This window comes from Diceros bicornis, chromosome 7 (genome assembly GCF_020826845.1).
Source record: "Diceros bicornis minor isolate mBicDic1 chromosome 7, mDicBic1.mat.cur, whole genome shotgun sequence".
NCBI lineage: Eukaryota > Metazoa > Chordata > Mammalia > Perissodactyla > Rhinocerotidae > Diceros > Diceros bicornis.
Genome location: NC_080746.1, coordinates 66825637 through 66838966, shown reverse-complemented (window position 1 = coordinate 66838966; position 13330 = coordinate 66825637). Strand labels below are relative to the sequence as shown.

The 13330-nt window shown below is 35.3% G+C and overlaps 1 protein-coding gene across 1 annotated transcript; it reads left to right on the top strand.

Annotated features, from left to right (window-relative positions):
* Window positions 1-811: 811 nt before the first annotated feature.
* On the top strand, window positions 812-1756 carry LOC131408118 (olfactory receptor 10A3-like). Its single transcript, XM_058544676.1, has one exon. It carries the CDS (start codon window positions 812-814, stop codon window positions 1754-1756), a length of 945 nt encoding a protein of 314 aa, XP_058400659.1.
* Window positions 1757-13330: the final 11574 nt, after the last annotated feature.

Below are 13330 nucleotides of genomic sequence, written 5' to 3'. Positions count from 1 at the left end.
ACAGTAATGTGAACCTAATGAATATTTATAATAAACATATATCAACTGGGCTGTAACTTTGAATGATTAGGCTGTTATCAAAATTTTTGTGGGCATATTTTTCCATTTGTCAGTTTTTTTTTTTTTTTTGGTGAGGAAGACTAGCCTTGAGCTAACATCCATTTCCAATCCTCCTCTTTTTGCTGAGGAAGATTGGCCCTGGGCTAACATCCATGCCCATCTTCCTCTACTTTATATGTGGGATGCCTGCGACGGCACGGCTTAATAAGTGGTATATAGGTCTGCACCAGTGGTCCAAACCTGAGAACTCTAGGCTGCCGAAGCAGAGTGTCGTAACTTAACCACTATGCCACTGGGCTGGCCCTATTTGTCACTTTTTGACACTTGTTTTTTGTGGTATTAGATTTTATATGTATATAAAATTGGGAAAAATATATGATACTTATAGCAATGTAGTAGGAGTGGGACATAAGTTATAAAATATTTATGTTTCTTTCAGGCATGTTAAAATTTCAAAGTACATAGTGTTTGAGTTGCACTATAAGTACAAGAACTTTGATATTACTTTGTGCTATTCAGATAAGATTTTGAGGCCAGAATTTTTCATTCTCCTTTTATATTTGAAAGATTTATTTGTGTAATAGGCCATTCTCCAAAATTGCCAAATTAAATTTTTGTCAGGATAGATTCTTCTTTACAGCTTTTGCCAGGATTATCTGGGGTGAACACGGACTTGAACTCTCAGCTATTGGATTGTGACTTCATAATTTATATACTACGCCGTAAAAACAAAATATGTTTCACTAATGACATGAAAAGGCAAAATCAGAGCTTTGTGGTTGAATTCATCCTCTTGGGCTTTTCTAACTTTCCTGAACTCCAAGAGCAGGTATTTGGGGTTTTCTTGGTTATCTACCTGGTGACTCTGATGGGAAATGCCATCATTATAGTCATCATCTCCCTGGAACAGAGCCTCCATGTTCCCACGTACCTGTTCCTCCTGAACTTGTCTGTAGTGGAAGTGGGTTTCAGTGCAGTCATCATGCCTGAAATGCTGGTGGTCCTCTCCACTCAGAAAACTACGATTACTTTTTCAGGCTGTTTTGCACAGATGTATTTCATTCTTTTTTTTGGTGGAATGGAATGTTTTCTCCTGGGAGCAATGGCTTATGACCGATTTGCTGCAATCTGCCATCCTCTGACCTACCCAATGATTATGAACAAAAGGATTTTCATGAAATTAGTAATGTTCTCATGGGTCTCAGGAACCATGGTGGCTACTGTGCAGACCACGTGGGTTTTTAGTTTTCCCTTTTGTGGACCCAATGAAATTAATCATCTCTCTTGTGAAACCCCAGCAGTGCTAGAGCTTGTGTGTGCAGACACCTTTTTGTTTGGAATCTACGCGTTCACTGGCACCATTTTGATAGTCATAATTCCTTTCTTGTTGATACTCTTGTCTTATGTTCGGATTCTCTTTGCCATCCTGAAGATGCCATCAACCACTGGGAGACAAAAGGCCTTTTCCACCTGTGCCTCCCATCTCACGTCTGTTACCCTCTTCTATGGCACAGCAAATATGACTTATCTACAACCCAAATCTGGCTACTCTCCAGAAACCAAGAAGCTGATGTCATTGTCTTACTCACTTCTTACACCTCTGCTGAATCCACTGATCTACAGCTTGCGAAACAGTGAGATGAAAAGAGCTTTGATGAAATTATGGCGAAGAAAAGTGGATTTACACACATTCTGACTGTGCTGAGACGACTTGTAATATTTGGTCACTTCCTGACTGAACTCTATTTAAATTTAATAATGGTGAAAACAGTTTGCACTTCTTGATATGAATATATTTAATTTTTGAGTTCTCCAAGTTTGAAAATATATCAGGGAACCCTCTCTTTTGATAGTGTATTATTGTCATTTGTTTCATAGATACATTCATAGACACATAAGTTTTGGTGACATATGATATAAAAGTTTATTCATCCATTTCTCTATTATAAATATCCAGATCATTACTATATTATTTTCTTTAAGATGCAACTTCAATAAACACCAACTTCCATAAGTTCATATGTACTGATGTTTTATTTCTGTATGATAGATTCCTCAAAGTGGGCCTGATGGGATGAAGAGTATGTGTGATTACAAATTTTAATAGCCATTTCAGAATTCCTTTTCAAAATTATTTTAAGTTTTCAGACTGATCTGAAGGCCACTCTGCTGCATTAACAGGGTAGAGCTTCAAGAGACCAAAAAACAGATGAAATTTTTATTTCTGGAGTAAAAATCTGTTCCATGAATGAGTAAACAAAGTACATTTATTTTTTGGGAGACCAAACTGGTTCTACTTCATGGAGTCACACAGATTATTATCCCAATGGGATATTTTTCGTATTTTTCCAGACATTCATCTAATGTTGGTGACCAGAGAACTTCATTGGAACTTTCCTGAAGTCTGACTTGATAATATTAGTATCTTTTTCACTTATAGACCACAGTTTTTAGAGACTTTTGTTAAATTTCCCTTTGTAGGCCCCAAATGCCCCCATTTTATTTATAAACATAAAATGATTTATTTTTTATTGTAAGAAACCAAGTAATTATGTATTTTTTGCATATTTTCCATGGTCCTTGAGCCACATCATCAACTATATGATCTTCCCCAGAATAATTTCTTATCTTGCAACATTTGGAGTATTTCATGCTTGCTTCGTATTTGAATGTTTCTATTAGCGAATAGAGAGGGATCCCTTTATTGAACGTATGCCATTTAAAGCTGTCATTCAGCTTTGGAAAATAATTTTTTAATTTTATGGCCTCTACCTAAAATCAGAAGTGTAGGTGCAAAACTGATTGGATTTTCACAAAAAGAAATTTCATCATCAAAGATTTGAAACAACTTTGAGTAATATTTGAATGTTGTATACTTTTCAGTATGGCATTAGACAGGCATGGACTAATCTTTTCAACAGATTCTGTCCCTTGTTGTCCTGAAATTTCTTTCAGGAGACTCTATCGTTTGAAACAATATATGTATTATGGAATCACAGAAATAGAAGAGAGAGAGAAAGTGACAGAAAGTGTATTTAAAGAAATATGGCTGAAAACTTCCCAAACTTAGGGAGAGAAATGGATATCCAGATTCATGAAGACCAAAAGTCCCCAAATAGATTGAATCTGAAAAGAGCTACACCAAAACACGTTATATTTAAAGTGTCAAGAGTCAAAGACAAAGAGAGAATTTGGAAAGCAGCAAGAGAAAAGTAACTTGTCAAATACAAGGTTGCCCCCATAAGACTATAAATGGATTTCTCAATAGAAACTTTGCAGGCCAGGAGAGAATAGGATGATATATTCAAAATATTGAAAGAAAAAAACATGTCAAACAAGAATATCCAGCAAAGCTGTACTTCAGAAATGAAGGAGAGATAAGACTTTCCCAAACAAACAAAAGCTGAGGAAATTCATTATCACTAGACCTTCCATAACAATAATCTAAAGGGCATTCTTCAAGGTAATGAAAAAACATTAATTAATAATGTAAACATAAGAATGTGTAAAAATCACCAGTAAATATATAGTCAACTTCAGATTCTCCAACATAGTAATGGTGATGTATAAATCACTTTCAATGCTTATTAAAAATGAAAGTATTAAAAATAAGTATAACTACAGCAATTTGTTAGTGGATACACAATATAAAAAAGAGGTAAATTATAGTATCAATAACCTAAAATGTGAGGAAGGGGAGAAGTATAATTTCTGTTTGCTATTGTAGTTAAATAGTTCCTAACTTAAAATAGAATGTTATAAGATATTTTATGTAAGCCTCATGATAATCACAAAAGAAAACCCTGTAGTAGATACACAAAAGATTAAGACAAAGGAATCAAAGCATACTACCACAAAAAGTCATCAAATCTCAAAAGAAGACAGCAAGAGAGAAAGAGAGGAACAAAGGAACTATAAAAACAGTCATGAAACAATGAACAGAATAGCAATAGTAAGTGGTTACCTATCAATAACTATTTTAAAATATAAATGGATTAAATTCTCTAATCAAAAGACATAGAATGGCTGAATGGATAAAGAATCAAGATCCATTGATATGCTGCCTACAAGAGACTCACATTAGCTTTAAGGACAAACATAGGCTGAACATGAAGGAATGGAAAAAGATAGTCTAAGCAAATGGTAACCAAAAGAGAGCAGTGAGAGCTATACTTATATCAGACGAAATATATTTTAAGCTAAAAAATGTCACATTAGACAAAAAAGGTCATAATATAATGATAAAGGAATCAATTTATCAAGAAGACATAACAATTGTAAATATTTATGCACCCAACATTGGAGCACCTAAATATATAAAGCAAATACTAACAGAACTAAAGGAGAGATAAACACCGATACAATAGTAGGGAACATTAATACTCCATTCTCAATAATGGATAGATCACTCATACAGAATACCAGTAAAGAAACGGTGGTTCTGAATAACAATATACACCTAGTTGGGACATAATAGACATATTAGGAGACATGTAGGACATATGTCCCCTAATATGGGACAAATGGGACATAATAGATCTATACAGAACATTCCATCCAATAGCAGCAGATTGCACATTCTTCTCAAGTGCACACAGGACATTTTCCAGGGCAGATCACATGTCAGGCCACAAAACAAGTCTCAACAAATTCAAGAAGATAGAAATTATATGAAGTATCTTTTCTGGCCACAATGGTGTGAAACTAGAAATCAATAACAGGAGGAAAAGTGGAAAATTTACAAATATGTGGAAATTAAACAACCCACTCCTGAACAAAGAATGGATCAAAGAAGAAATCAAAACAGAAATAAAAAATATCTTGAGGCAAAGGAAAATGGAAACACAACATAGCAAAACTAATGGGATGCAGCAAGAGCAGTTCTAAGGGGGAAGGTCATAGTGATAAATGTCTACATAAGAAAAAAGAAAGATCTCAACAAAATGGCCTAACATTACACCTCAAAAAACTAGGAAAAGAAGAACAAAATAAGCCCAAAGTTAGTAGAAGGAAAGAAATAATAAAGATTAGAGCAGAAATCAATGAAACAGAGAATAAGAAAACAATAGAAAAGATCAACAAAACTAAGAATTGGTTTTTTTAAAAAGATAAACAAAATTGACAAAACTTTAGTTAGACTTACCAAGAAAAAAAAGGGAGAGGACTCAAATAAGTATAATACGAAATGAAAGAGAGGACTTTATGAACGATACCATAGAAATATATAGGATCATAAGAGACTACTATGAATAATTATATGCCAACATATTGGACAACCTAGAAATAATGGATACATTCCTAGACATACAACCTGCCAAGACTGAATCATGAAGAAATACAAAATTTGAACAGACCAACTACTAGTAAGGAGATTGAATTAGTAATAAGAAACCTCCCCAAAAAGAGAAACCCAGGAACAGATGGTTACACTCGTGAATTCTACCAAACATTTAAAGAAGAATTAATGCCAATCCTCAAAATCTTCCAAAAATTGAAGAGAAAAGAACACTCCCAAACCCATTTTATGAGGTCAGCATTATCCTGACACAAAAGCCAGATAAGGATACTTCAAGAAAAGAAAACTACAGGCCATATCCTTAATGAATATCTATGTGAATATTTTCAACAAAATACTAGCAAACTGAACTCAACAGCACATTAAAAATATTATATACCATGATCAAGTGGGATTTATTTCTGGGATGCAAGGATGAGTCAACATATGCAAATCAATAAATGTGATACACTACATTAATAGAATGAAAGATAAAAACCATATGAAAATCTCTGCAGATGTAGAAAAAGGATTTGACAAAATTCAACATCCATTTCTGATAAAAACTCTCAATAAATTGGGTATAGTAAAAACATACCTCAACATAATAAAGGCCATATATGAGAAGACCAAAGCTAACATCATACTCAATGGTGAAAGGTTGAAAGCTTTTACTCTAAGATCAGGAACAAGACAAGGGTGCCACTATCACCCCTCCTATTCAACATAGTACTGGAAGTCCCAGCCAGGGCAATTAAGCAAGAAAAAGAAATAAAAGTCATCCAAATTGGAAAGGAAAATTGTCTGTGTTGGCAGATGATGTGATCTTACATATGGAAAATTTAAAGACTCCAGAAAAAAACTGTTAGAACTAATCAACGAATTCAGCAAAGTTGCAGGATACCATTCCAACATTCACAAATCAGTTACATTTTGATACATTAGCAACCAACTACCTGAAAAAGAGGTAAATAAAATAATCCCATTTACAATAGCATCAAAAACAATAAAATATCTGAGCCAGCCCTGATGGCTTAGCGGTTAAAGTTCCACGTGCTCCACTTGCGCAGCCTGGGTTCAGTTCCTGGGTGCAGAACCACACCATTCATCTGTCAGTAGCCATATTGTGGTGGCAGCTCACATATAAGAACCAGAAGAACTTACAACTATACACAACTATGCACTGGGGCTTTGGGGGGGTGGGGCGGGCAAAAGTAAGAAGAGGAAGATCTGCAACAGATGTTAGCTCAGGGCGAATCTTCCCCTGCGAAAAAAACAACAATAAAATATCTAGGAAGAAAGTTAACTAAGGAGGGGAAAGATCTATATACTGAATACTATAAGACACTGGTAAAAGAAATTGAAGAAGCCACAAATAAGTGAAAAGATATCCTGTGTTCACGGATTGAAAGAATTGATATTGTTAAAATATCCATACTACCCCAAGTCATCTATAGATTCAATGCAATCCCTATCAAAATTCCAACGGCATTTTTCACAGAAATAGAAAAAACATTCCTAAAATTTGTATGGAACCATAAAAGACCCAGAACAGCCAAAGCATCCTAAGAAAAAACAAAGCTGGAAGCATCACACTTCTTGATCTTAAACTACATTCCAAAGCTATAGTAATCAAAACAGTATGGTATTGGCATGAAAGCAGAAAAATAGACCAATGGAACAGAATCAAGAGCCCAGAAGTAAACTCTCGCATATATGGTCAACTATTATTTGCCAGGGGATCCATGATGCTCAATTGGGAAAGGATAGTCTCTTCAATAAATGATGGTGGGAAAACTGGATGTTCACATGCAAAAGAATGAAACTGGAACTCTGTGTTACACTACTCACAAAAATTAACTCGAAATTGAATTAAAAACTTAAACATAAGACCTGAAACCATAAAACTCCTGGAAGAAAACATAGGGAAAAAGTCCCTTGACGTTAATCTTGGCAATGATTTTTTGGATATGATACCAAAAGCACAAGCAGGAGAAGCAAAATCAACAAGCGGGACCACATCAAACTAAAAAGCATCTGCACAGCCAAAGAAATGATCAACAAAATGAAAAGGCAACCTATAGGCTAGGAGAATATATTTGCAAACCATCTATCTGATAAGGGGTTAATATCCAAACTATACAAAGAATTCATGCAAATCAATACCGAAAAATCAAATAATTCAATTAAAAATGAGCAAAGAACCTCAACAGAAAATTTCCCAAAGAAGACATACAAATGGTCAACAGGTACATGAAAAGGTACTCAACAACGCTAATTGTCAGAGAACTACAAATCAAAACCACAATGAGATATCACCTCACACCTGTTAGAATGAATATTATCAAAAAGATAAGAGATAACAAGTGTTGCTGAGGAAGCTGAGAAAAGGGAACAATTGTGTATTATTGGGGATGTTAATGGGTATAGCCATTAATGAAAACAGTATGGAGGGTCATCAAAAAATTAAAAATAGAACTATCATATGATCCAGCAATCCTACTTCTAGGTGTCTGTCCAAAAGAGAGGAAACCAGGATCTCAAAGAAAGATCTGCACTCTTATATTCTTTGCAACATATACACAATAGCCAAGATATAGAAACAACCTATGTTTACAGATGAATGGATAAAGAGACCTGATATAGATAAAAAATGGAATATTATTGACAGGAGAAGAAAGAAATTCTGTCTTTTGTGACAATATGGATAAATCTTGAAGGCATTATGCTAAGAGAAATAAGTCAGACATAGCCAAATACTGTACAATCTCACTTACATGTGGAATCTTGAAAGGTCGAACTCATAGAAACACAGAGTAGAATGGTGGTTGCCATGGGTTGAGGGGTGGAGGAAATGGGGTTATTGTACCCGTTGGTCAACGGGTACAAACTTCCAGTTATAAAATGAATAAGTCCTGGGGATCTATTGTACAGCATGGTGACTGTAGTTAACAATATTGTATTACGTACTTGGAAGTTGCTAAGAGAGTGCATCTTAAGAATTCTCACCACACACACACACACACACACACACACACACACACACACAAGTAATTATGTAAAATGATGGATGTGTTAATTAACCCTAATGTGGTAATCATTTCACAATAGATACTAGAGTCAAATTATCACATTGTACACCTTAATCTTACATGATGGTATATGTCAATTATATCTCAATAAAGCTCGAAAAAATAATAGTAATCATATAGTACAACAACTATAATAAAAGCCATCACAAGTTGGAACTCTTCTGTGCCAGGCATTGTGTGAAACATCTTATATTTTTCTCTCATTTAATCCTTGCAATAACTTTATGAGATAGACACTATTCATATCTCATTCCTTAAAATTTTATTGAAATAATTTTTTAGTTCTTTAGGTACATCAATTATGTATGTATTGGATTTTTTTGGTTAGCTTTCCAAGTCCATGTTTTCACTCTAATCATTTAAAGTCTGTTCATTTCCTTTTCATTTTGCATGAATATTTTGTTCTCTTTTTACTACTATGTTTCAGCAGTGACTATTCTCCTTTTCAATGTTTCCAAACATCATGTTTGAGATTTTTTAAAAATTCAGTGCCTTCCCTGAACTCTGCCAGCTAAGGTTTCATCAGTTTCTATTGTTTTACCATGTCTTCCCTGAGCACGTATATTTTTGCTTTGTGTTGTTTGTTTATATAGAAAGTTACTTCATAAATTTTAAAAATTCTTGGCAATATTTTTGGCGATGATTATTATCTGTTCTATAGCAACATGTTCTAGTGAGCGTTCTTTATTTGTCATTTGCTTTTCCTTTTTTTTCTTCCTTTTATCCTTTAGTTTCTGGATCACTCTGATGCTAGATCTTTTTGGATTATTACCCATATTTGAAAAAAGTTTCCTTTTTCTGGACCAGCGATATGCAGGGTGTTTGTTTGGAGACAGGGCCAGGCCATATTTCAAGTCAGCAGGAATTACCCATGGTTAACAGTAACATTCTTTGTAAACCTGTTACTCAATTGTTGGTCAGAAACGTAGGCCTCGTGTGGGATGTTAAAACTGTAGAAACTGAGATCTCACCTAAGACTTAAGGAGTTCCAGTCTGCATATTAAAAGATCCCCAGGAGACTTGGATACACTTAAAAGTTTGAGAAGCATTGGTGTATAACACAGCTTATATCTTTATAATAAAGATGAGTTCATTTTTCCTTTACTACTCCCCTGCCATCGGATCATGGGAGCTCACATTATCTCATATTATCTTATTGACAGATCGCTTCCTGAAACTATGGTGTGTTTTTGTGATCTTTGTTCATCCATGCCTACCTGCTTCTCCCTTGCATCAGAGCAGGTCCAGGGAATCCTTTACTACCAGCCTACCCATCCAATTCTCCTTGTTTCAAACAAGAGGACTATTGGTTTTGTCCTCCACAATGTGCCACTTGCAGTGATTCTCAACTTTAGTTTAGTTGTATTGCATCAGAATCACCCAGAAGGACACTAAAACATAGATTGCACACACAGAGTGTCTGTTTCAGTAGATCTGCGGTGGACCCTGCTAATTTGCATTTCTAATAAGTTTCCTGACAGTTCTGAAACTGCTGACCAAGCATCACACTTTGAGAACCACAGCTCTAGAGAACTCAGTTCTTCTACCGTCATTGAAGGTACATATTAGGCAGCATTTTGCATGCATGGCACATGTGCCTTGTTCATGCATGGGGTATAATCCTACCACGGCAAATGATATAACAGGGATCCTTGGATTGGATTCTGTGAGTGAAAACTAAATTTTCTTAGGATAACTGGTACACTTCTCACTGACACATATTAAATAGAATGAATCTCTAAGTGTTCTTGGCAACTTATTGCTGCCAGGAGGAGAGAGCTTCCTTGACAATGGAACCTGTTCCAGGAAAGCAGTGATGAGTAGACAAAGATAACCTGTGTCCTGGCCACAGTATCCAGTTCTGGGCAAAGCCAAGACTGCAGATTTATCGATCTCTTCACTCTCCTTGGGCTGAGTCAATGTTCTCATTATTGCTCAAGCCAGTTTAGACTGATCTCTAAATCCCTGATTCTCATAAACCCCATGAGGTTAATAATGTTAAGTTTATTTTACAGAAAGAGTAATAGAATCAGAGAAGTTAAATGATTTGCTCAAATCAGACAAACTAGGCCTGATCTTTTTGCCTCCTAGTTTAAAAGTTCAATCTATGAAATGAATTGTAATGACGTATTTTCTAAAAAAATTTCAGTGGCTCTACATTTCTACTCAAAATGATAAAAAGTGCTGGATGGGTGTGGGGGATGGGCATCCAGGCTTTCTACAAAGAGGCTTCAATCTACTTTCTTTAACTCGATTCCCCCCATTGAATAAACTGTGCATTCCATCCAATCATTCTTCTACCTCTAGCTCACCTGCCTTTGTTTACCCATTTACCCCACTACTCACTTCTTTCCTCTGCTTTCACCTCCTATTGGGAGATGTCATGGTGAAAATGAGTCTCTTGTGTGAAGATACATTTATTCCCTATAGCAATGTGAAGGAGTGGTGCTCCAGGTTGGTGCTCTTGAGCTTTCTCACCTGAGGGACCAAGTTCAAGCCTCTTTAATTCACCCAAAAATACTGGAAAGCGTTTATGAAGTGATATCAAGTTCTCCAGGGATAGATTCTCCGGGGAAAATGATTCAACCTCATATAGTGTTCTGGAATCATTGTACTGAGTCACTGAGTTGTGTTTATGAGAAGGTGGCTTTTGACTAGAGGTAAAACTTCTGATAAAGTAGCATGATATTTAGAGACAGAGTCAATAAGTAAGAAAGTGCAGATTCTGCTTGTGTGCCTGTCGGTGGGCTTTCCATTTGCAGTTCTCCCCCCTGATAGTTGCAGATGCTGTTGATGTGATGTCTCAGCACCCAGGAATCACTACACACAGCTGAAACACTGGAATCAGTAGACACTGGTGTTGATGCTAGTCAATTTCTTTTCTTCTTTTCAGGGAAAAGTTTGGGCAATAATTAGAGGTATAAGTACTTTGTAGGCACTAATCATCAAATCTTAGAAGTTTGCAACTGGAAGGGAACTTGGTAAATAAGTCCAACTCCTAACTTTTCAATTGGAAGGTTGAAATCTAGAAAAGGGGGTGATCTGCCTAAGTATTCCACGTCAGTGAGTTATCCAAGACAGCATTAGGGTCTTCTAAGCTATAGAGAAAAGATGGAGCATCTACGGTTAGTCGCTCTTTCCATCATGAGCATTTTGTTTCATTATGTGTTCTTAATCAGTCCTGTAAAGATTTTCCATTTTGTTTATGAGATATTCTAAATTTTATAATTTTAAAATCTACCCACTTTTAAATATTTGGAACTGAATACACATTATTTTTTCTCCGTTAGAAATGGTTTTAAGTATTTGATCCTGCAGAGTCTATTTTATCAAATTTAGAATATTTTTTGACATCTGAAATGTAATTATTATGGTTAATACAGACATTGATTTTAATGGATGATTACGGTCAAACTCAGAAATAAATCGACTTGCCTTGAACTGTCTGCTAATATCCTACTGATCTGCACTCAAGACAAGATTACATGTCTTCAACTTGCTATGTCCTTCTGTTCTCCTGGGTTCCTCATCTCCCACAGGGTATTTCTGCAGGTTTTCAAAACATCACATCTGTCCTTCCTCCTAACGTATTTTCCTCACTTGACATCCTTAGTTTACACTTGTTCACCCTTCCTCTCCATTCAGAAGCAATCTTTCCCTCATTGAAGTGTCTAATGTACTTGTTATTACCCCTGCTTCCCAATACATGTTGATTTCACTTTTCTTTTAGACACTATATTCCTCAAAAACATAGTGTATTTTTCTCATTTTTTTATTCCTTTATTCGTCAAATATTGGTTTAGCATCTACTATGGGCCGGGGACTGTTGAAATGTTGTAGGCATTGTGAATATAGCAAAGAACAAAATACAATCTTTACCCTCCAGTTTATATTTTATAAACAGGAGTTTATATTTTAGGGGGGAAATTAGAATATATATATATATATGTGTGTGTGTATATGTGTATGATGTCAGTTGATGGTAATGGAGAAAAATAGAGCAAGGTATAAACGGTAGGAATTAGAGAGTACTGCGGTGAGGGTGGAATGCTATTTTATGTAGTGTTTCCAGCTCTCTGTTGAGCTGTGGGATCAAATGTGTGCCTGAGATTGCTAAGCCTAGAAAATGGTGGGTGTTCAATCAGTGTTTGTTGAATAATTAATGATTAAATGAACTTCTTGATGAGGAGAGTAGGAGAGAGAGAAAAGAGAGAGAGAGAGGAAATGCTTATATCACAGTTTCAGAAAGATAAAAATGGGACTTTTCTTAAGTCATCGTGATCACAAAGATGAGCCATAGAGAATTGGCACTTAAAATTTCCCATGCAGGCCAATCTCAATATAATGGGCCATGACCAGTCTATGCAAAAATCAGTAAGTCTCAAGTGAATTCACAGTATTGACAGATCACCTTAGATAGGTACACCTAAAATGCAACCTCTTTTGTGTGTTTCTGCAGAGTTTTCATATTTAACCAAGTCACATAAAGGCATTTTGAACATGATGAATGTTTTTAATAAACATAAATCAACTGTGCTATAACTTTGAATTATTAGTTAACAAAATCTGTTGTTAACAATATTTTTTTGGGTATCTTTTTCCATTTGTCTACTTTTGAATACTTTATTTTTTGTAGTCTTAAATTTCATATTCATATAAAATTGAGAAAAATAGATGATGGTGATAGCAAAGTCATGGGAATGGAACCTGTGTTACAAAACATTTATGTTTGTTTTAAGGCTATGTTTAATTTTCAAACTACATAATGTTCAAGTTGAAAAGAATTTTGATATGGTTTTTTACTTTTCAGACAAGATTTCTGAGCCAGAATTCTTCACTTTGTCTTTTATATTGGAAAGATTCATTAATCTGAGTAACTGGCCATTCTCCAAAATTGCCAGAC